General features: G+C 36.2%; 1 protein-coding gene across 1 annotated transcript in view; it reads right to left on the bottom strand.

Annotated features, from left to right (window-relative positions):
* The window catches only part of GTF2I (general transcription factor IIi), a 65,383-nt gene extending 54,535 nt beyond the window's left edge, over positions 1–10,848 (bottom strand). Inside the window, exons 1-8 of the mRNA XM_029285512.1 lie at positions 10,750–10,848; positions 8,715–8,853; positions 7,656–7,790; positions 5,726–5,909; positions 5,028–5,056; positions 4,008–4,053; positions 3,452–3,495; positions 1,873–1,938 (exon numbers count right to left, since the gene is read on the bottom strand). Of these exons, the coding sequence (XP_029141345.1) occupies positions 1,873–1,938; positions 3,452–3,495; positions 4,008–4,053; positions 5,028–5,056; positions 5,726–5,909; positions 7,656–7,790; positions 8,715–8,853; positions 10,750–10,848 (742 nt within the window). The remainder of the gene's footprint in view (positions 1–1,872; positions 1,939–3,451; positions 3,496–4,007; positions 4,054–5,027; positions 5,057–5,725; positions 5,910–7,655; positions 7,791–8,714; positions 8,854–10,749) is intronic.
* Between the last annotated feature and the right edge of the window lie 13,913 nt (positions 10,849–24,761).

Genomic DNA, 24,761 nt, shown 5'->3' with positions numbered 1-24,761 from the left:
GCGGACAAAAAAAATGGCGGACAGCCTTGCTTGGCGACCCCCATGAAATGGTCGATCGACCCCAAATGGGGTCCCGACCCACAGGTTGAGAACCACTGGCTTAAACGAAGCCCGATACGGTTCTGTAAAAAATATCCATGCTTTAACACTTCCATTCTGTAACATTTCTGTTGTCAGTTCATACACACTATTTTCAGCATTCTGATGCAAACCGACCTTGCTGTGATGTTTTACAATGCCAGCACTAGGCGACGGGTCACAATTGGACAGTTGTGCAGTTAGCATTCGCCATCCTCAATGTTTTTCTCCTGGCAGAGCATCTTGTACAGAATGGGTCATTTTTTTTTATTTTTTTTAAAGGGCAGTACAAACCAATAAAACTCTTATTTGGGTCAGAGGAAGGGAAGAAGAGGAAAGGAGAAAAGGACAAAAGATACCGAAGGTGACTAGCTTTTCATTAAAATTGCCTCCTGGAAGATAAATGTAAATTACAGAAAGAAGAAATGAAACTACATTTCCTTATAATATAAAACTCGTATCTTCCATTGTAAAGTTTAGTGTGAGATAAAGAGGGCTCTAAGGTGGTCTCCCACCCAAGTACCAATCAGACTGAGATCTGCTTATCTTTCTAAAGGTTATTCAATTCTGTGCCTTTAAGCCCTAGCCCCAGGAAACTACATTAGGCTGGGATCATTCGACAATTATTTATTAAATTTATATGCTGCCCATGTCTCCGATAGGGCAACTTGAATGATGCTGTCCTTTGAAATGGTTTTCAGAATAATTTGTATACAGCTACTGCAAAATCCCCATTACAAATTCACACTCGACTAGTCCTTAATTGTATGCCAAAATAGACGTCAACTAATCCATGCTAATCCCATGTATATACATCTTGCAATCAGGATGCCACTTCCAAATGGATATTCCAAGGAGAAAGGGGAAAAAACAATTTAAATACACTTAAGATTATTAAATAATTTCTGTGGTTGTCCTTTTTATTTTGTATTACATATCATCCCTGTATTTTTTTAAGCAAAGTACTTATTCCACCAGGATAGATAAGGTGAAGGTGCTCCAGGTCCTCTGCTGTCTAGCTGGACCTCAGAAGTGTCTTCTTGGTAGCAACTCCTACACATTGGAACATTCTTCCTCCTGGAGTTTGATAGGCTACTATCCATCTAGCCTTCCAGAAAGCCTTGAAAAGCTGGCTCTTATGTCAAGCATTGGATAGAGCCTGATAAAGTTATTATTGATATATGTGTGGGGTGTTGTTTGGGGAGGAGCTGGCACTTTTTATGGTGTTTTTACGACTTTTCTGCTTGTAAGCACACCAAAGTTATGATCAATAACATGAGTGGCCCTGTGTCTTTTAAATAAATAAAGTACACAAGCCCACATAATTTTTAATAGCTATCATTAATAAGAATCAATAAAGTGTTGAGATATACAAAATTTTCATATGGAATTAGCGCATGCAGACTATCCTTCTGTTCTTCCCTCCAAAACTACACAATTGTAATACTTGGTATTTGGCAGCAAGTTTGACTATCGACGGGATAGTTATTATATTTAACTTTAAGTGATGTAATTTATTTAAAACACCCACAAATACCTCTCAAGTTTTAAGAAATGGGGGGGAGCCACAGAAAATGGTGCACAGGGAGCAAATGCAGCATAGAAATGAGCAGGAACCATGCAAGGGTCACTTAAACCAAAAGCAAGTTCTGCTTTAAATACTATATGATTATACTAGAACCAAAACCCTATGTTGTTTTCCAACTACATTGTCCTTCATTCAGTTTTTCTACCCACATAATTTACCACTTAAGATTTCAGATTGTATAAAAAAAGATTAACATTCACTGTTACCTGGAATATTAAACTGATAATATTCAGGGTCTTCTGATTCTTCTTTAACTGTTACCATCTCAAGTCCTGAAATAGAAACAATTAATATTCCATTTACATGGGTAATTAGGAATCTAAATCAATGCTCACCCTTTGGTGTTTCATATGCATCAAGAAAATCAACACAGTCTGAGTTAACTGCAATTAACATGTTAAATCCCAAGTTTATGCAACAAATGGACACTCATCAATGTCAATGTTATAAAATAACTGATTATGTGCCATGAGGTCAATGCTGACTCTTAGCAACCACATAGATATTCTCCATGATGAACTGTCCCTAACCTGATCTTCAGGTTTTCCAACAGTGCATTAATCCCCATTATAACTCCATTAATCTACCTTGCCAGAAAATTGTATGTTTTTTCTTCTTGACAATTATCAGATCAAACCCCATCCAGCCTATCACTCCATTTCTAAAATCAACCAAAAACAAAATATGTATTTATTTCAATCCAAGTAAGAAGCATGGATAGAAACAATCTGTAAAATACCCATTTGACATTTGCCAACACCTGCTGCAGATAAACCACATGTATCTAAGGATGGGTTAGTAGAAATCACTAGTTATGAGTATCAGAAATTATACAAACCAATGAAAGCTCAAGATTTTCCTAAATTAAACCACTTAACCACAGCCAGTACTACATTTCTTACATATTGCAATGGGTAAGATTGCTAGTCATTGTATTAAATATTATTAAACATTTTTTTCTTCACTAAGTTTTCCTATTACTGCGTGTCTTACAAATGAACTATTACCATTTAAATAATGTTTGTTGGTCTGTAGTGCAGTGTATAAAAGACTCCAAGATTTGAAAAGGAACATATTTTTCTATTTCTTATTTTTACAGTCAAATATTTTGTTTTTACTTAAGCTTTTTTAAAAAAATTACAACAGAATAAAGATCCAAAAAGCATGTACTATTTTATGAAAAGATCATGTGTGTCCAGTCAACCCGTGACTAGAAAAGAGATATTTGCCCAGGAAGGGTTTTTTTTTTAAAAAAAAATCACATTTGCAAATCAGTATTTTAGCAATGGCCATAATTTTTATGGATGCTCTTTCCTCAAATGACAGTGGCAATGAAATGCAGGACCTGAAGAGGCCTCAATTTCCCATGTGTAAATATTTCTTATAATTCTGAAAGGTTAGGACCAAACCTTGTATTAAAGTAAATTCCTAGCAAAGAGGCATTTTCAAGATCCATTAATTACAATATAAGTCATGCACCCTGACTAGGCCAAGAAACCCATTAGTAGCAGTTTGGAAATGATTAAAAAAATTAATGGCTGCTTCATATTAAAAATGCATATATTTTTGAGAAACTCAAATAAAACACGTATATTAGGAAAATGCACCTGACAATAAATTTGAAGGAAATATTGGGGGGAAATATTCTTCACAGAATTTTGACAACACAGATATTTGAACTTCTGCTCTTATGAACACAGATTGTTGTCAATTCACACACTGCGGTGAACAATATCCTTTTAAGTTCAAGAAATTAGCATTTTCAAAAGAAACAGAAATGCGTACCAGAATCTTCACTGGGCTCAGTCTTCACCTGAATGGAAGGGCAACTAGACAAACAGAGAATAGGTAATTCTCAGTGAGTATAATATATCATATGAATTTATTTTGTCATTGATTCAATTAAATGAGCTCTCACTAGGCTAACTGGTTCTCCAGGATGCTAAGAGAAATATTCCTTCCAGACTTCCTATGTTTAGAAGGCTTTAAAAGGGCCTTAAAATAGTTATAGCAAACTTTTAGACAATTGCATCTGATGTGCAACTCAATCCCAAGTCCTCATTAGATGATAAGCATAAGCCAGTTGTAGGTATTCTGGCATTAAATTCAAACCTTAATTTTAAACCCTAAAATTAAAATGTTAGTGTTAGGTTTGTTATGATAATCTTACAAATCTGTCATCAACAGACTTGTGAATTACAGCTGAAAGACAGAAGATAAACACTTAATATTGTCACTTTATGCTTTGCCACTGAAAAAAGTACTATTGTACTGTTTATAGAAAATCTGTAGGAAAAAAACACACCCTCTCCCCCAAAAAAACCACCAAAATGATTTATACCTTACACCTGGAGATGTCACCATATGTGATGAGTCTGAAAGACGGCCTGAAAAAAATGAATATAGAATATATATGGGAATGTAAAATAATACAGTTGATGAAGGAAAACTCATATTTTTCCTCTGTTATATACTGTATAGAACTATAGCATTGATAGCCCTTGATTGTGTTAAAAAAATTATCTGGGCTATCCACTTTTATCCTCTATGTAAATTCATTCAGAACTTTGTTAGGAGAATTTTGTATTCCCCCCCCCAAAAAAAAATTCCAATGATGAAGACTGTGTCATGGCAATGTTATTCAAGGCTCTATGCCTACCAAATTATCATCTACTGTCAATCCTGATAGCATACATTCTTTCAATATGAATAAACAATTGGAAAATCTAAGAAAGAGATGTCTTGCAATGTGTATAAAAACCACTTTTTAAAAAAATTATGTCATTTTCAGGGTTCAGCAGCTACTTCAGAAGCGATACAGCATGCACATACATATAGGAATATGAATATTCTTTATTGGCCAAGTGTGATTGGACACACAAGGAATTTGTCTTCGGTGCATATATACAAATGCATATACATCTGTATATACAGATAGCATTGGGAATAACTTGTGAAACAGCCAGGCTAACTTTGCAAATGATACAACTTCTTTAATTACTTGAAAAGAGGTGCTTTGTTAAATGCGTATGCACAAAGTCCTTCTCCCCCTCCACCCAGGCTTTCCACAGCCATACAGTTTAATGTCTGCAGTATCTGAGACAACATATAGCTTCTCAACAATAGGATTGCTTTACTGTAAGAGAGTAGCAAAAATAAATTCATGCATGAGATGTCTGGGGGAGGGGGGGTAACCAAGAAAATTATTCTGGACTCACAAAAGGTTGAAAAAATTAGAACTTTCAATATTGTACACTTCTTTTCAGGCATCAAGTTATGTTGAAAAAAACTACAGAAATATAATTACTACTAGATAGAAAATGAAAATTTATTTTTTTACTTAGATCAAGTTAAAACTCACCTAAATGTTTCTTTGGCTCAAGGAAAGGCCTATATAAAGAAAGAACAAATTCTATTATCCTACAAGATCCATTTATAAACATTATAATAGTATTAGGGAGTTCATATCTTCAATATTTTCTCCCTATTTCCTACAACCATCTATATTACAAGGTTCATTTTGGACTGCAGAAGGAAGATGAAGGAATGATGGAAATAGTATCATAAATAAATATGTCTGATTCACAGCTGAACGGTATAATTTCTCTCCGTTTTGGAAAGGAAATTTCCATACTATTACAAATTAATTTAAAGCTTTGCAGTTCTAATTTAAATGAAACCATTGTTCTTTACTAAAATATTCCTCTTTTCCAATGCCAGGATAATTGATTTCTTGGAAGTTTCCAACTGCTATTGAATTACCTGAAGAGAAAAAAATATGTAGTCATAATGATCTGTCCTCCTCACATAAGGATCCAATCCGTTCCCATATTTGGTCTTTTGAACTAGAAAGAATATGTTCTTCCTGGGAAGGGTTGCTCTCCAGGAATCTGTATAGGTTTACAAGGAAGTCTATTTCTACATGGGAACTGCTGTCCTGCTAGAAAGTTAAATCACTTATTAACCTTTATTTAGACTTTATTATGCAAAGTGATTTAAGAACATTTTGCTGCAAGCTCCAAGTATCTCGGGAAATAGAAAACGAAATTAAGTTTGTACCTTTTGATGACAAATGAGATCCCAGATTTGTTCTCCAAAATCCACTTCAGTGTTGTGGCATCATAGCTGGAGGGATGCTTGAAAGCAAGTCCTTCTGGAAGCCCATGTACTACCACAGCAGACGGATCCCTCTGAATCTTATCATATGGCACAGGAACTACTGTTGATTTACCTAAAGCTTTACCTAGATAGGAGAAAATCAATCTTTACCAATGGGGTAACATTTTTGTTTGTAAAACAACAAAACAATGGCAAACGTGTCCTTTTCTTTGATGCATGAACTTTTTTGAAATAGAAATCCACCATTAATTTCATGTAGATGAAATAGTTTAACTATTCATTAGTCCTCAGGTCTCCAGTGCAGTTCTCTTGATCTGGTACTATAAACGTAACTAATGATCCTCACAGAATTGTTTTCTTTTTTAAAATGATGGTTTTTTTAATTTTAAAAATAAGAAGCTGATTTATTTCAAAAGAAAGCACCACCCTCTAGCATCATCTTTATTTATTATGATGATAGGCCTTCTCTGTGGCATCTCCCATATTATTAAACTCTCCCCTCAAAGGTACATTTAGCCTCTATGTCAGTGATTCTCAACCTTTTTAATGCCGCGACCCCAACCGGTCGTAAGTCGAGGACTAAACCGGTCGTAAGTCGAGGACTAAACCGGTCGTGAGTCGAGGACTACCCAACCGGTCGTAAGTCGAGGACTTTCCCTGCCCGGGAGCGCCGCACATGCGTGGTTCTGCCCCCTGCGCCGGCCGAGGCGTAGCTGGCAAGCGGCAGAGACGGAGCAGGCCGACCACCAGCTGGCCCAGCCCAAGGGAGGTAAGGCACCCGCCGGAAAAGGGGAAAAAATGGCGGACAAAAAAATGGCGGACAGCCTTGCTTGGCGACCCCCATGAAATGGTCAATCGACCCCAAATGGGGTCCCGACCCACAGGTTGAGAACCACTGCTCTATGTGGTTAATAGTCTATAAGCATTCCAAGGCTTTATTGTTTTAGTGAGCTTTGGCCCTTAGTTATCCTTTGTGAAAGCATTTATCCTCTACATTTGATCTAAGGGGGGGAATAGTTATAAATTTGTAATTTTGGAATAAGGCAGATAAATACTGTATGCCAGTCAGTCAATAATTAATTAATTTCCAAAAATAGTTTGGAGCCCTAAAGAGGCTTCGAGAGGTTTCTTGTAGGAAAAAATGCTAACAGTAAAAATAAAAAAAGGATTAATAGAGCAGCAGGGGTTTTTAGGAGGGAGTACCAGTTGAATCTGTGCATAGACAGATTGTAAGCACATTTTCTCTGCAGAAACTCAGCATATCTGCATATATTACATACATGTATGGTTCTAACCAAGGTTAGTGTGTAAGGATTTGGGGGGGGGGTTCTGCTCTCTCCTCAAATTGCATCTTTTGTTTTTGTGAGCGGGTGGGAGATTTTGACTGGAACAATCAAATTCAGTGTTTTTCATCACATCAAATTTGCTCGTTTTTTTTTCATACAGTTATCCTGCTGAAATCAAGGCAGAGACCGAAGGTTTTTTTACCTAAGTTCTTTCCAACATTCTGCTGATGTGGAAAGAATAAAATAAAAAGCATGCTCAGGAACTAATTCATTATGGAATTAGTTATAATGAGGTTAACTTTTATGTACAATGTGTACTTTATTTATATAGGAATTTATAAAATGCTTTTACTGTATAGTTCTTAAAGGACTAAAGCAGGCTATATATACCTAATTAGTTAATTCCCATGCCATGAAACGGACAGCAACTCACATTCATCACTTAATTAGAATTTAAATCATGCCTTCTATCTTGATGGTTTAACTGCCTTCCTTAAATGAAAATCAACTGCATTTAAATCTAGAATTAGAAACATCACAGTTCTGCTCTGAACAGCAATTTGCATTTAAAATTAAATATTTACCGTAGCAAATACAGAAATAATCCTCCACAGACTTCCTGAGAGCTTCCATTTCTACAATATCCAGAGTCATCTTGTTATCAAGAGATGATGATTTTGTCTTCTGCAATTCTATAGCTTTTGCCTCTTCATTAATACCTAGGAAGAAATTATGAAATCTGACACTGTCCATAAACCTACTAATGTAAATCACAATTCTATCCATATATTAAGACCTTTCTCAGACACCCACTTCTTGTGTTCGCATCATCTTGCCACAATAATACCAATAGTACTTAGAGTTATATACTGTTCCATAGTGCTTTACAGCCCTCTCTAGGTGGTTTACAGAGTTAGCATATTGCCCCCAAACAATCTGGGTCTTCATTTTATTGACCTCGGAAGTATGGAAAGCTGAGTCAATCTTGAGCCGGTCAGGATCAAACTCCTGGCAGTGGGAAAGCAGAGTTAGCCTGCAATACCAGCATTGTTGAATTATGTGTCTAGGAATACAGTTGCTTGCGGAAAATGCATTATTTGGACACGCTACTTGCATTATGGGTTTGATGAACTTCTGTAAATTATTATTATATATCTAATGTGTGACTAATTTTTAATATATAATTTTCAGAAGTTTTGGAGGGATTCATTTCTTAGAGAAAAGATATCAATATTCTGTTTCTGAAAATCCATTAACTGGACATTTTTCCAATGTCCTTAATAATCCATAATCTAAGCATGTCAATTATTTCCTACATTCCTCACTGGTTCCATTCTGGCTACAATCCTCTCAAGACTCAGCACCACAGTTTGCGATTACAATAAGACATATTATAATGCACTACTTTCTGTTGGGGGGGGGGAGTATAATGCTACCAAATACATAAGTCTGTTCCCTTCTGCTACAGAAAATGGGCACAAAATTTACACGAATGTTCTCAAAATAGCCCATCTATTTATTTACAGTATTACTAGACATAAAAGGAATGCTACGTGAGCAAAAATGTTTATGTGCAGATCCTAATCAACTGCACGAGTAAAGTTAAGAAGTCTGTGAACAATATACTTCTGATTCAGACTTACAGTACTTCACAAAATCCTTCTGAAAATCTTTTCTCGTATTGACGTAGGCTCTTCCTCTCTCAGTTCCCACCACAAATACATCTGTTTCATACACAGCAATGCAGGCAACTTCTGCCTTAGACTTGGCAAGCTCTTTGCACTATGGAAATAAAAGAACTGTAACAGCAGGATCTAAAGTTTAATATGAACATGTATTATACTCTCTTTTAATATTTTTTTTCTCTCTGGCACTGCTTTATTTTTTAAAACCACAGCTATAGCCTATTCTGCAAAGATGAAACCTTTTCACAGAAGAAAACTTTCACAAACTGCGAGTTATACAAACAACATGAAAGTGTTCTGGCAATAAAAGAATATGATTATTCACAGTATTGCTGTAAGTACTAAATCAGATTTACACAGTATTCCTCTTTATTCACTTTTATTGGTTTCTTAATATCAATAATATAGCAAAAGTACTAAATCAGATTTACACAGTATTCCTCTTTATTCACTTTTATTGGTTTCTTAATATCAATAATATAGCAAAAGGTAGAACTGCATCATTAATATTTATTTACCATATTTATATGCCCACCATCTCAAAAAAAATGTGATCTTCGGCAGCATATAATAGTGAAATAAAAAAATAGCCTATTTTACTGAAATAATGTTATAGGCATTAATAATGGCAGATCTTAAACTGAAATTTGAAAATTAAATTTAGCCACTTCCAAGGGTATTAGAAATTCAAGTACAGGTAATCCCCGAGTTACGAGCTTTTATTTAACACTTGTTCAAAGTTACGTGATGAGCGCCCCCTAGTGCTTACAAGCAACTCCCGAAATTACAAGTATTGCAGCACCACAGCAGTCGTTCGTCCTTGCACTGGCTCTGCAACATTCCTTTTCCATGCCTCCAGAGCCCAGATCAGGCCGCTGGGGGCCACAAAATCACTCCGCGGCCATGGATCCAGGTTCCGGAGGCTTGGAAAAGGCCTCTGGAGCCTGGATTGGGCCACTGGGGGGGCGCGAAATCGCTCCGCGGCCATGGGTCTGGGCTCCGGAGGTCTTTTCCAGGCTGTGGACGCATCCCCTGGCCTCAGATCGAGGAGACAGACCTTTTCCAGGTGAGTCCTGAGCGGCGGGAAGGGAGGGGGAAGCATGAGGTGTCTTAGTGGATTGGGGAGGCTTGGGGGCCTGTCCCATCACTAGGCCCTCCATGGCCTTCCCCATCCTGAGATACCTCATATTTACTTAATGAGCCATGTGCGTTTTAACGAGGAAGAGAGTGATTCACTCTACGAGTTTTCTATTTACGAGTGGGATGGGCAGGCTCCATTACACTTGTAACTCGAGGACTACCTATACAATTTCTAAGGGCTTTCGCTTAATCAGTGGTGCAGACTGATAATCTACAAACCAAATGAAGGAGCCTAATCACCTGCCGCATCTCTAGCAAAGACACATGCGGCACAATGGGAAGCATTCTGGAAGATTCAAAGTCCTTTTCAAACATTAGACTGGTTATATGAGGGTCCTGATAAGGATTGATTATTCATATTCACATGCCTACGTAGCAGAAACAACATGTCTTTAAGTAAAGGCACTAAGTAAACCTCCCAAATCTTATATTTTCACTGCCAAATTTGAGAGATTATGAAAGCACACTAGTAAAAGCATGTAAGAAGTGACTTTCATTCAAGATGTCAAGAAGGATGAGAAGGGAAATGTTTTTCTTTTGTTTCTTGTAGCTGAACATTTTTGTTTTTCAAACCACATCCAATTGGAATGAAAAAGGTTCTATACAGGAAAAGTCAAAGTCAAATACTGTTGGTTTCTGTTCTGAGTCAAATAAGTAACTCTGCTTCCTATTTCTCCCTCCACTATACTCTGATGCAATGTTAGGAAACAATGGTCTAGACTGTCGACTATTCCTAGTCATTTTTGCAAATAAACCGATGATTAAAGAGAAACAGATGAACATACATAAAAGTCCCTGGAGATATAAGCCCTGTGATAGAAGTCACATACAGCAGGTTCATATTGTATCTTACCATTGATTCAAGGGCTGACATGAGAAAGGTAACCACCATTCTGCTTTCAGATGAATCCTCATCATGGCTGGATGCTGCTGCCATTGCTGCTTGAGCCATTTTTGCTACAAACAGAAAAGAAAAAACTGTGCTGTGAGTCAAAATTATACCTGACATAGAAGGAAATTATTTACCCTCCTGTAAGACAAAGAAAATCACACAGAGGAAAAAAATCTGTGAGAATCACATTACAGAAGATGATTTGGGAGAGGAGCTATGGTTTATTAATGCAAATCTTAAGTCACCCAATAAATTTACTGGAGCAGGGACAATTACCAGTTGAGCCACTTGTTTTCCGAATCATTCCCCATTTTTCTGACTGGATATTTGGAACAAAGGATTACCATTCAGTATAAGATAGGCAATTCCATGCCTACCAATTATGGCACAAAGGAAAGGTGATGAAAAATTTAAGTTTTCCCCCCTACTTTATTCTCTTTGCTGTTCTCCCATCTTCTTATTCTTCTAAGACTATGGATCTTTCTGAAAGAAAGCCTGGCTGAAAGCAACCACTGAACAGTCAAAGTGATTTTGTGTTAAAAAAAACTCCACTAAAAAATTAGATTTGTTAAGAAATTCATGTTACACTCATTTCTTACTTAGCAACCAAGGTTCATTCTGAATATTAGGTCTTTAGAGTGAAATGGCAGCTAAGTGAATATCATGATAGCCTAGGCATGATCGCAACTGAGCTCACAACTTTACTTCAGCATTCCATGTTCATTTTTTTTATCCTTAATGAAGCAGTTCTAATCAATTTTTGCCCTAAAAATACACTGAAATAATAATTACCTTTCAGACTTTGCATGTCATTGTGACAATTTAAAAGTTATATCGTTTAAGCTTTGATTTAATACTCTATGCCAGTGATGGCGAACCTTTTAGAGACCGAGTGCCCAAACTGCAACCCAAAACCCACTTATGCATCGTCAGGTGCCGGGTGGGTGTGGCCCATTGGCTGGGCGTGGCTGGGGTGGTAACGGCAGACTGGGTGGGACTAAAAAGTTCAATCAATCAATTCCAACTTTGCAAGATCTTTTTTTTTCCCGGGAGAAGTTGAAATTGACTGATTGATTGAACCTTTTTTTTTTTGCACACGGCGGCGGAGGCCTAAAGCAAAAAGGTTTTATAAAACCCAGCTGAAGGCCTAGGACTGGGGCGACGGTGCGCGTGCCCACAGAGAGGGCTCTGAGTGCCGCCCCTGGCACCCGTGCCATAGGTTCGCCACCACTGCTCTATGCATTATTTTTAACAAGCAGCCTAAATAAAAAACAAAAAGATTAAATGGAAACTCAGTGTTTGAAAAGTTGGTTTATTATGTAAGTACAAAATTAGACATAATAATTTACAATTACAGTACCAGCAAACTTCAAATTACCTATAAATTCTTTGAAAGTTTCATCTTTTTCTTTGTTCTTGGAAAAAATAGATACATTGGTATGGTGGCTGATGGCTGATGATTGGCTGGGTCTTCTATTCCTGTGGATGGGGAAGGTGATGGGAAGGAAAGTTGAGGAAGGAGTAACTTTCTTAAGCTTCGTTGGCGTTTTTTTCCTTTATATATGTCATGGTAATTCTTAGAGATTTCATGCATTTCCCGATATACTTTTCCAAAACATTCTAAATTTGGATCCATACTTTCCAATTCTGATAGTTTTGTTGATGTCTGAGAAAATACCATTCAATCTTGGATTCCTCTTCTTCCTTTCTTCCACAATCCTTTGTGCTTCCAATTCTTCCTTCAATTCAACTAAACCTTTATTTGAAAGCTTTCCCTCAGTGTTGGCTACTATTTTTTTCACATCTTCAGTATCAGGCTCTAAATCAAAGAATTTTATGAAAGTCAACATTTTCATTTGGGTCCAATCTTTCAAAATTATTTATAAGAAATGTTTTAAAACATTATAGCCAAATACTTTACATGCATTTCACATTAACATCCTGTCGTGCCACTTTGACATTTCTCTTACGATGGAGGATAGCATAGCCTTTCCAAAATTCATGCAGTGCTATCTTATCAGCTTCCATTGCGACTGTGGCTTTGGCAAACATTACACACATATATATAGTATGCCTGGAATATCAGGATGGCTCCGATTCACAGGTTGTAGGAGAGGGATTATGTTTTTGAGTAAACTACAGGTAGTCCCCACCTTATGACCACAATTGAGCCTAACATTTCTGTTGTTAAGTGAGTTTTGCCCCACTTTACAACTTTTCTTGCCACCATTGTTAAGTGAATCACTGCAGTTGATAAGTTTGTAACCTGGATGTTAAGTGAAATTGGCTTCTCCACTTTGTCAGAAAGTCACAAAAGATGATCACATGACCCTGGGACACAGCAAAGGTTATAAATAGGAGAGTTGCCAAGCATCTCAATCTTGAGCACAAGTTCATGGTGATGCTTCAGAGGTCATACCTGTGAAAAACAGTCATAAGTCACATTTTTCAGTGCTGTTGTAACTTTGAATGAACTGTTGTAGGTCGAGAACTACATATATATCTGAGTAGAGATCATCAAGATTTGGGGGATGCCCAGGTGCATTGTCAAGGAACAGAATTTCAAAGAGAATTTTCTTTTGCAAGCAATATTCTTTTATTTGTTCTATGAAGCAATTTATAAACTAATCCTTGAAAGGGACACGCATCAACTACTTTCCAACTAGATCGACAGGCAGCAACAATGGGAGTTATATGATTTCTTGATCAGAAATACTTCAGCTTGAATCTGGTGACATTTCTGCCTAACAAAAAGGCTACTCTATCCTTAATTGCTTTACATCTGGACATTGCTTTGGCCTCTTTGCATATATAGGTCTGCTCTGCCATTTTCTTCCAGTATACTTCAGTTTCACCCATATGGAACATCTGTTCAGGAAAATAGTTCCCTTCTGCTATGTTATCATCGAGATCATCCAGAAAATATTTGGCAGCTTCTTCATCAGTGCTTGTAGCTTCATCTCTTCTGCATGACTTGTGGTAATTAAAACTTCACTGAAACCACATAAAACAACCATGGCTGGCAATGAATGTTTGATGTGCCTTAGCCTGAATGATAAGATGGCTAATCGGCATCCTTTTTGTATCTGATCTTTGATTCAAAGTATAATGAGTTTTTCTGTTTGTGAATGAGGCCTTTTCACTCTTTTATTATAACTTCTTTCATTCTTAGTGATCCTTTTATCATCTCTCTGATCCTTTTCTTATCTTCCAATAGTGGGATGGTGGAATGGGCCAGTTTTCTTCTCATGCTATAGTATTCACCTTCTTCCTGGCATTATAAACTTTGATGATCTTCTTCTTAAAATTGAAACTGATGGCTTTCCTTTGCTTCCTGCTATTTCTTTCAGTTGACCTGAGTTTTTTTCTCTTTAAAGGCATCTTGGTACAGAATATAAATGTGCATAAACAAATAAATAAGCAAGTCAAACACAAAGTATCTTCACCACTTTTCTTTTAACAGGCCATCAAAACCAATAATATAATGTTCACACTATGATTTAGCATCCTTGCTATACAGTTACATTGACTAAGTGTAGATACAAAACACAGCCAACCTATTCATGATATGATTTACACTGTGGGTTTTTTTTTAAAGATTCTGATTACTGTACCGCCCTACTCCAGTAAAGACAAACCTTGGTTGTTAAGTCAAGGATACACCTTTGTGATGGTATTAACACAGTCCATCTTTTTCTGCAGAATGCTCCTATAATGGATATTATTCCCTGTTTTTTCAAAATATTATCTAGCACTACTAAACCAATTCCCCATTCTTCCCTCCCTTGATAAGAGCCAATGTGGTGTAGGGGTTAAGGTGCTGGACTAAGATTGGGGAGACCTATGCTCAAGTCATAAAAATTCATTGGGTAATTTTGGAGCAGTCACTTCTCAGATCAGACAATTGCTGCTCTGGGGATAAAATGAAAGGAAATATCCATATAAATCACCCTGAACTCTTGGAGAAAAGTAAGTATATCATTTTAGTAAGTACAGATAGTCTTTGATTTATAACTGGTCACTTAGCAACTTTTCAAAGTTCCAACTAACGACCTGGATTCAATGTTCTGACAGCCAGCCCTCGGAGTCACCTAATCCTATTTTGGCCACTCAGAAACCATCCTGCATGTATGGCCGTTTGTGGCATCCCATGGTCACATAATCGCATTTTTATGATTTTTATTTTTACCAAAAAGTGGCATTTACTTCAGGTTTCCAACAAAAACTGTCCACTATGGATAATAGATTCATTTAATGACCATAGATTTGCATAACATGGTGATTCACTTAACAGCTGGCAGAAAAAAGTCATAAAATCAGATCAGTCACATGATGGCCTGTTTAATGACTGGCATGACTTACCACTGTAATTTAGGCTCAATTATGAGGACTACCTGTTAACAAAATTAGGGTCTGCACAATACTTTGGATTCAATTCAAAATACTTCAGAACATGAAGCAGGAGAAATATAAGACCTGTCTGTGATTCATTAATGTACCCATGTGAATTGCAGATAGATACTGCATTCCCACTGTTATATTCTCAATCATTCTTCCAGATTAAATCCAAAGTCTTTGTTACCATGCTCAAAGCAGTAACATTGACAGTACAATCTATTTCTTTGTATAAGATTGTAAGATTCATAATCATGAAAACATTTAAGGCAGTATCAATAAAAAATCAGATTTGCTATCTTCCATCAACAAATACACATCAATATATATTGATACCCCTGTACATATATACCATTTTGAGAAATACTCATTTTCAAAAGTTAATAAAAGTCCAGTTTGTACGTTCATATCTATTCTCTGCATTATAAGAATTCTGCACAAATGGAACCTGAAATAACAAAAAACGTGTATCTGAAAAGTGGTATTTTATACACAAGGCAAGTTGGAAAAGTATTGTTCTGGGAGATTTATGATCTTTCTAGATTGGGAAAAGAGATTAGACCTCGGTCCCCCAAAGTGATCAACATCAATTCCCAAGGGTTGATGGAACAATCCAAGGGTTCAATATTATTCATAGTATATTTGCTTAAGTAGCATTTATGAAATTATTTTCATATAATACACTTGCAATCACAAATTATTTTCATATAATACACTTGCAATCACAATTTGGACCAGAACTTCAGTCATTAAGCAATGTAGTCATTAAGCAAGTCATAACTAGACCCAATTTTACTACCATTTCTATCAGAGTTGTTAAATGAATCTGGCTTCCCCAACTGATTTTGTCATATGCCAGCTAGGGAAATCACAAATTCCAATCACATGACCACAAAATTCTGCAAGATGCTAAAAGTAAGCCAGTTTCCAAGTACCCAAAATGTGCTCATATGTCTGCAGGGATGGTGTGAGGGTCATAACTTCAAGGATGGATCATAAGTAACTTTTCCCAGAGTTATCTTAACTTCAAACTATTAAACAAACAGTCATAAGTCAAGGACTACCTTTAAGTATTTGGAGTCAATAAACAATCTGAATAATGGTGAACTGAAAGTTTGGGGACCACTGGATTAGGCAATGTAATTCTTATTGTGAAGTGTTATGAGTGCTAGACCATATAAATGGCCTAATAGTATATTGCTGCAAAAATCAGCATCCTGTCATCCTGCTAACATAATAAAAATGTTTGAAAACAAATATGCTTCCCTATTTTATTGCATTTACTTCTTAATATCATGCATCATTACTCAGATATCCCACTTAATTATCTTTACTAACAAAAACCCATGACTAGGACCGCAGCCTCTAAATATAATAAGATTTGTTTCTAAGTAAATATGCTTACAATTGCTCTTTTAATCCTAAGCATCTCTAACATTACGAAGTGAAGTCTTTCCAATTGGAACAATTATAAATACAGTGAAATATTTGCATACATAATTCTACTTCCCACTTTTGTGTTTTGATTTTAAATAATTGTACATACTATATTTGAAGGCTTCAATATCTGATCTGACAGTAGGGGAAATAGTTGTTGAGCCCTTGTCATGGTCAGATCATTCTCTCCTAAGGATGGACTTCCGGACCGCTCCCCCTCGCCGCAGGGAGACGGAACCGCCTAGATGGTTCCGTCCCAGGCGACTGATGGACCCTGAGAGGTTCCTGACGGAGCTTGGGCCATATCCGGAGGATCTGGTCCACGACTCGNCCATAGGTTCGCCACCACTGCTCTATGCATTATTTTTAACAAGCAGCCTAAATAAAAAACAAAAAGATTAAATGGAAACTCAGTGTTTGAAAAGTTGGTTTATTATGTAAGTACAAAATTAGACATAATAATTTACAATTACAGTACCAGCAAACTTCAAATTACCTATAAATTCTTTGAAAGTTTCATCTTTTTCTTTATTCTTTGAAAAAATAGATACATTGGTATGGTGGCTGATGGCTGATGATTGGCTGGGTCTTCTATTCCTGTGGATGGGGAAGGTGATGGGAAGGAAAGTTGAGGAAGGAGTAACTTTCTTAAGCTTCGTTGGCGTTTTTTTCCTTTATATATGTCATGGTAATTCTTAGAGATTTCATGCATTTCCCGATATACTTTTCCAAAACATTCTAAATTTGGATCCATACTTTCCAATTCTGATAGTTTTGTTGATGTCTGAGAAAATACCATTCAATCTTGGATTCCTCTTCTTCCTTTCTTCCACAATCCTTTGTGCTTCCAATTCTTCCTTCAATTCAACTAAACCTTCATTTGAAAGCTTTCCCTCAGTGTTGGCTACTATTTTTTTCACATCTTCAGTATCAGGCTCTAAATCAAAGAATTTTATGAAAGTCAATATTTTCATTTGGGTCCAATGTTTCAAAATTATTTGTAAGAAATGTTTTAAAACATTATAGCCAAATACTTTACATGCATTTCACGTTAACATCCTGTCGTGCCACTTTGACATTTCTCTTACGATGGAGGATAGCATAGCCTTTCCAAAATTCATGCAGTGCTATCTTATCAGCTTCCATTGCGACTGTGGCTTTGGCAAACATTACACACATATATATAGTATGCCTGGAATATCAGGATGGCTCCGATTCACAGGTTGTAGGAGAGGGATTATGTTTTTGAGTAAACTACAGGTAGTCCCCACCTTATGACCACAATTGAGCCTAACATTTCTGTTGTTAAGTGAGTTTTGCCCCACTTTACAACTTTTCTTGCCACCATTGTTAAGTGAATCACTGCAGTTGATAAGTTTGTAACCTGGATGTTAAGTGAAACTGGCTTCTCCACTTTGTCAGAAAGTCACAAAAGATGATCACATGACCCTGGGACACAGCAAAGGTTATAAATAGGAGAGTTGCCAAGCATCTCAATCTTGAGCACAAGTTCATGGTGATGCTTCAGAGGTCATACCTGTGAAAAACAGTCATAAGTCACATTTTTCAGTGCTGTTGTAACTTTGAATGAACTGTTGTAGGTCGAGAACTACATATATATCTGAGTAGAGATCATCAAGATTTGGGGGATGCCCAGGTGCATTGTCAAGGAACAGAATTTCAAAGAGAATTTTCTTTTGCAAGCAATATTCTTTTATTTGTTCTATGAAGCAATTTATAAACTAATCCTTGAAAGGGACACGCATCAACTACTTTCCAACTAGATCGATAGGCAGCAACAATGGGAGTTATATGATTTCTTGATCAGAAATACTTCAGCTTGAATCTGGTGACATTTCTGCCTAACAAAAAGGCTACTCTATCCTTAATTGCTTTACATCTGGACATTGCTTTGGCCTCTTTGCATATATAGGTCTGCTCTGCCATTTTCTTCCAGTATACTTCAGTTTCACCATATGGAACATCTGTTCAGGAAAATAGTTCCCTTCTGCTATGTTATCATCGAGATCATCCAGAAAATATTTGGCAGCTTCTTCATCAGTGCTTGTAGCTTCATCTCTTCTGCATGACTTGTGGTAATTAAAACTTCACTGAAACCACATAAATCAACCATGGCTGGCAATGAATGTTTGATGTGCCTTAGCCTGAATGATAAGATGGCTAATCGGCATCCTTTTTGTATCTGATCTTTGATCCAAAGTATAATGAGTTTTTCTGTTTGTGAATGAGGCCTTTTCACTCTTTTATTATAACTTCTTTCATTCTTAGTGATCCTTTTATCATCTCTCTGATCCTTTTCTTATCTTTCAATAGTGGGATGGTGGAATGGGCCAGTTTTCTTCTCATGCTATAGTATTCACCTTCTTCCTGGCATTATAAACTTTGATGATCTTCTTCTTAAAATTGAAACTGATGGCTTTCCTTTGCTTCCTGCTATTTCTTTCAGTTGACCTGAGTTTTTTTCTCTTTAAAGGCATCTTGGTACAGAATATAAATGTGCATAAACAAATAAATAAGCAAGTCAAACACAAAGTATCTTCACCACTTTTCTTTTAACAGGCCATCAAAACCAATAATATAATGTTCACACTATGATTTAGCATCCTTGCTATACAGTTACATTGACTAAGTGTAGATACAAAACACAGCCAACCTATTCATGATATGATTTACACTGTGGTTTTTTTTAAAGATTCTGATTACTGTACCGCCCTACTCCAGTAAAGACAAACCTTGGTTGTTAAGTCAAGGATACACCTTTGTGATGGTATTAACACAGTCCATCTTTTTCTGCAGAATGCTCCTATAATGGATATTATTCCCTGTTTTTTCAAAATATTATCTAGCACTACTAAACCAATTCCCCATTCTTCCCTCCCTTGATAAGAGCCAATGTGGTGTAGGGGTTAAGGTGCTGGACTAAGATTGGGGAGACCTATGCTCAAGTCATAAAAATTCATTGGGTAATTTTGGAGCAGTCACTCTCTCAGATCAGACAATTGCTGCTCTGGGGATAAAATGAAAGGAAATATCCATATAAATCACCCTGAACTCTTGGAGAAAAGTAAGTATATCATTTTAGTAAGTACAGATAGTCCTTGATTTATAACTGGTCACTTAGCAACTTTTCAAAGTTCCAACTAACGACCTGGATTCAATGTTCTGACAGCCAGCCCTCGGAGTCACCTAATCCTATTTTGGCCACTCAGAAACCATCCTGCATGTATGGCCGTTCGTGGCATCCCATGGTCACATAATCGCATTTTTATGATTTTTATTTTTACCAAAAAGTGGCATTTACTTCAGGTTTCCAACAAAAACTGTCCACTATGGATAATAGATTCATTTAATGACCATAGATTTGCATAACATGGTGATTCACTTAACAGCTGGCAGAAAAAAGTCATAAAATCAGATCAGTCACATGATGGCCTGTTTAATGACTGGCATGACTTACCACTGTAATTTAGGCTCAATTACGAGGACTACCTGTTAACAAAATTAGGGTCTGCACAATACTTTGGATTCAATTCAAAATACTTCAGAACATGAAGCAGGAGAAATATAAGACCTGTCTGTGATTCATTAATGTACCCATGTGAATTGCAGATAGATACTGCATTCCCACTGTTATATTCTCAATCATTCTTCCAGATTAAATCCAAAGTCTTTGTTACCATGCTCAAAGCAGTAACATTGACAGTACAATCTATTTCTTTCTATAAGATTGTAAGATTCATAATCATGAAAACATTTAAGGCAGTATCAATAAAAAATCAGATTTGCTATCTTCCATCAACAAATACACATCAATATATATTGATACCCCTGTACATATATACCATTTTGAGAAATACTCATTTTCAAAAGTTAATAAAAGTCCAGTTTGTACGTTCATATCTATTCTCTGCATTATAAGAATTCTGCACAAATGGAACCTGAAATAACAAAAAACGTGTATCTGAAAAGTGGTATTTTATACACAAGGCAAGTTGGAAAAGTATTGTTCTGGGAGATTTATGATCTTTCTAGATTGGGAAAAGGGATTAGACCTCGGTCCCCCAAAGTGATCAACATCAATTCCCAAGGGTTGATGGAACAATCCAAGGGTTCAATATTATTCATAGTATATTTGCTTAAGTAGCATTTATGAAATTATTTTCATATAATACACTTGCAATCACAAATTATTTTCATATAATACACTTGCAATCACAATTTGGACCAGAACTTCAGTCATTAAGCAATGTAGTCATTAAGCAAGTCATAACTAGACTCAATTTTACTACCATTTCTATCAGAGTTGTTAAATGAATCTGGCTTCCCCAACTGATTTTGTCATATGCCAGCTAGGGAAATCACAAATTCCAATCACATGACCACAAAATTCTGCAAGATGCTAAAAGTAAGCCAGTTTCCAAGTACCCAAAATGTGCTCATATGTCTGCAGGGATGGTGTGAGGGTCATAACTTCAAGGATGGATCATAAGTAACTTTTTCCAGAGTTATCTTAACTTCAAACTATTAAACAAACAGTCATAAGTCAAGGACTACCTTTAAGTATTTGGAGTCAATAAACAATCTGAATAATGGTGAACTGAAAGTTTGGGGACCACTGGATTAGGCAATGTAATTCTTATTGTGAAGTGTTATGAGTGCTAGACCATATAAATGGCCTAATAGTATATTGCTGCAAAAATCAGCATCCTGTCATCCTGCTAACATAATAAAAATGTTTGAAAACAAATATGCTTCCCTATTTTATTGCATTTACTTCTTAATATCATGCATCATTACTCAGATATCCCACTTAATTATCTTTACTAACAAAAACCCATGGCTAGGACCGCAGCCTCTAAATATAATAAGATTTGTTTCTAAGTAAATATGCTTACAATTGCTCTTTTAATCCTAAGCATCTCTAACATTACGAAGTGAAGTCTTTCCAATTGGAACAATTATAAATACAGTGAAATATTTGCATACATAATTCTACTTCCCACTTTTGTGTTTTGATTTTAAATAATTGTACATACTATATTTGAAGGCTTCAATATCTACAAAGGATGTTTCAAAAATAGGCAATATATTTTTGGAGGAAAAAGACATACTAAATAGTTCAGACGACATCAATACATCAATATGAGGTAGAGTTTATGGTTGCAGTGAGAATTACACAGCCCCATATTCAAGTTCCTATGGTACTTGACTTAAAAGTAGACTGGCTATTTTAGAGGAGTAGGAATGGAGGCCAAAATGTGTGATGCCTTGAGCTCCCAGAGGAAAGATGTGATATAAATGTAATCTAACGGTTAAGTCTTGCTAATTCACAATACTATGTACTAGGTGCAATAATAGTAGCCTAGCCTCTATCTAAAATACTTAAGTAAACGGAAAGTCTTTTCCAACCATAGTTGACTTATTCCATTTTACACGGGGAGAATTCTTTTCGAGATTTTCCCTTAACTTCTCAGATTAATCTTAGAGTACATTGCTTGCTGAATCGTTGATTACGGGAATCCTGGAACTTTGAAGTCGGTAAAAGACGGTTCGAACCGGACTTTTAATTGTAATAATTCCGACCTTTAGATTGAACGAGATGGTGTAAAGAATAGGGAAGGACCTCTGTGAAGAGTAATCCACTTAATCTCAATAGCCTCTAAACATGTTTAAAGAACAATGCTAAAAATACATTTCAAATGTATTTTCTTTTTAAACAAGAACAGGCATTTAAATGTTTAATAGAGTCTGCAATTGTTAGAGTGACATATTAAAATATGTTAAAGTTATTTCAGGTGACAAATTTTCATGTACCTTTTGAACATTCCTTTATTAAAATGCGTATGCAAATACAACAGATAAAAACCTTAGGTAACAAACATACTAAAGTACGGCTAGTATTTAGATTAGATAGAGATCTGGGCAGCTCTCACCCTGATGGTATTCTAGAAGGCCTTAAAGATCTGGCTATTCTACCAATGCCTCAGGGTAGGGTGGATGGAACCTTTGTTGGATGTGTTTGTCACATGCTACATGTGTTTGGATATTAGTCTGGATTGCTGACTTATTTTTATTAGTGTCTTTCTATTTATTTTGTTCTAGTTGTGTTATTTTTATATTGTGAGCCACCCAAGGTTGGTTGTCTTGGATTTGGCCAGCAATGAAGTTGAATTAAATGCATAAAATAGAACACCTGGTCTTGGATACACCTTGCCAAGACTATGATAAATGTCTTATGTTTCATCCTAAGTAAAACAATATTCAGTTGAAAAGGATGCAATGTACCTTGGTGAAGAGAAACATATTTGCATACCTAGTTCAAGAATTTTGACATACAAACGTACACACACACAGAGGGACTTAGTCAGAAAACTGACGATCTCTGACGGACCTGATAAGTGACGTCAAAAGAACCGTTCCAAAAAGTCTTCACCAAACAGTAACGGAGGAAGGATCCCGACGTTCTTACTCAGCGGGTTCCAGTGGGTTGATCGAAACACGGATTCCGTCCTGATTTTGAGTGTCAGAACGCCTAATACCTTAAGCACTATATTAAACTGGCTTTCAGCCCAAGGAATTAGGGCAAACCAATATTTAAATAGAGCTTGTGGGATGAATAAATTTCTCAGGTTTAAAGGAAAAAGATGAAGGGCCAGATCTCCAGAAAATAAAAAGTGTTATTTCAGAATCCTGAGTGTAAACAGCAAACCTCAAAACTTATCTGATCTTCTAATAGCAAAATCTATGCTCTATGCAGAACAGAAAATGATTTGGAAGGCCCCTTCTCTATTTGGATTTAGAGCACTGAAGCATTTAAATAACATGCATTAAAGTATCAAGGGCTACATCAAAATATTACGAAAAGAAAAAATGAGGGGGAAAAACCATTTAGTCAAGTGCATTTTTCAGAAGAGTTTTTTTTCTTTAAAAAACCTGCTCTAACAAAGACTGTATGTGTTCCCTAACATCACAAAAATAAGTGTTTATTCAAAGCATACTGCTTTCATTGATGTCAGGTGGGTGGAAGGGATCATGAAAAAATTCAAAGGTTTATCTTCAATCAGACAGGGGAAAAGGAGAAAAAAGAAAAGAACCAAGGATCATAACAAAAACAAATTAGTACTGCTCATCCCTTGTACTTCTGGCAAGGTAAAAGTGGAAGGTCAGCTGTGTTTAAAGTAAGTCATTTCCCATAAACAGCACTAATTTGGAGACGCACAAAGTCAAACACCACCAGCAGTAATACTCCCGTATCTGCAAAACTGAGGTTTGGAGAAAAATGAAAGGGAAATGAGGAAAGTGATAGCTCTAAATTTTCAGCATGAAAAGATCAAGATCATATATAAGCAAGAAGCAGCAATCGGATTTCTGAAGAGAAATGCAAAATGGTGACAGTGGAAAATGAAAGTTACCATGGAAGCAGGGATGAAAATTTAGGCAACAATATTTATATAAACTGGCATAGATTGTGGTGGGCTTGCAAAGTTTTCATTCAGAGGCTTTTCCTAAATAAAGCAATAAAGGGAAAAGATATACCATGATTCATTAAAACATTTGAGGACTGGAGGTATACTGGGTGGAAAGGTCCATTCTGATATTAGATAATTTCCACAGCCAAGAAAAAAGAAAGGTTCCACTCAAACACCATAAAAAGGAAAGAGAAACAAAAATGTACATGAATCTTCCAAATTGGAAGTAGGTTAAGGACAACTACAAACCTATTTAGAGAATTGGGAATAATATATGTGGAAAATGGAACTTATTTCTATATGATTATTTATAGACTTATCTAGTGTTATATAGTGTTATCTATATAATCAGGCAGTGTCTATGGAACCACACTTATATTTATTTACATTACCATTTTTGCCAATAAGCTGACACGTTTTTAAAAATTACATAGAATTGACTTCTAGGAACTGAGAAAAAGAGAATCGTATTACTTATCTCTTTGCATCCTACATATATGGGAAAAACCTTTCCATCGTAAGATAAACAATGTAAAGACAGTAGAAAAAAAAAGAATTATGGACAATTTAGAGGGGATATAAATTATTCCTATTTAATTATTTAGTTTTCTGCTTTCAGAACTACACTACCGAAGAAGCTTATTTATGATT

Source organism: Protobothrops mucrosquamatus, unplaced genomic scaffold (assembly GCF_001527695.2).
Source record: "Protobothrops mucrosquamatus isolate PMUCROS unplaced genomic scaffold, P.Mucros_1.0 scaffold1796, whole genome shotgun sequence".
Taxonomy (NCBI): Eukaryota; Metazoa; Chordata; class Lepidosauria; order Squamata; family Viperidae; genus Protobothrops; species Protobothrops mucrosquamatus.
The sequence above is the reverse complement of the archived record's forward strand: the minus strand, read 5'-3'. Positions and strand labels throughout refer to the sequence as shown.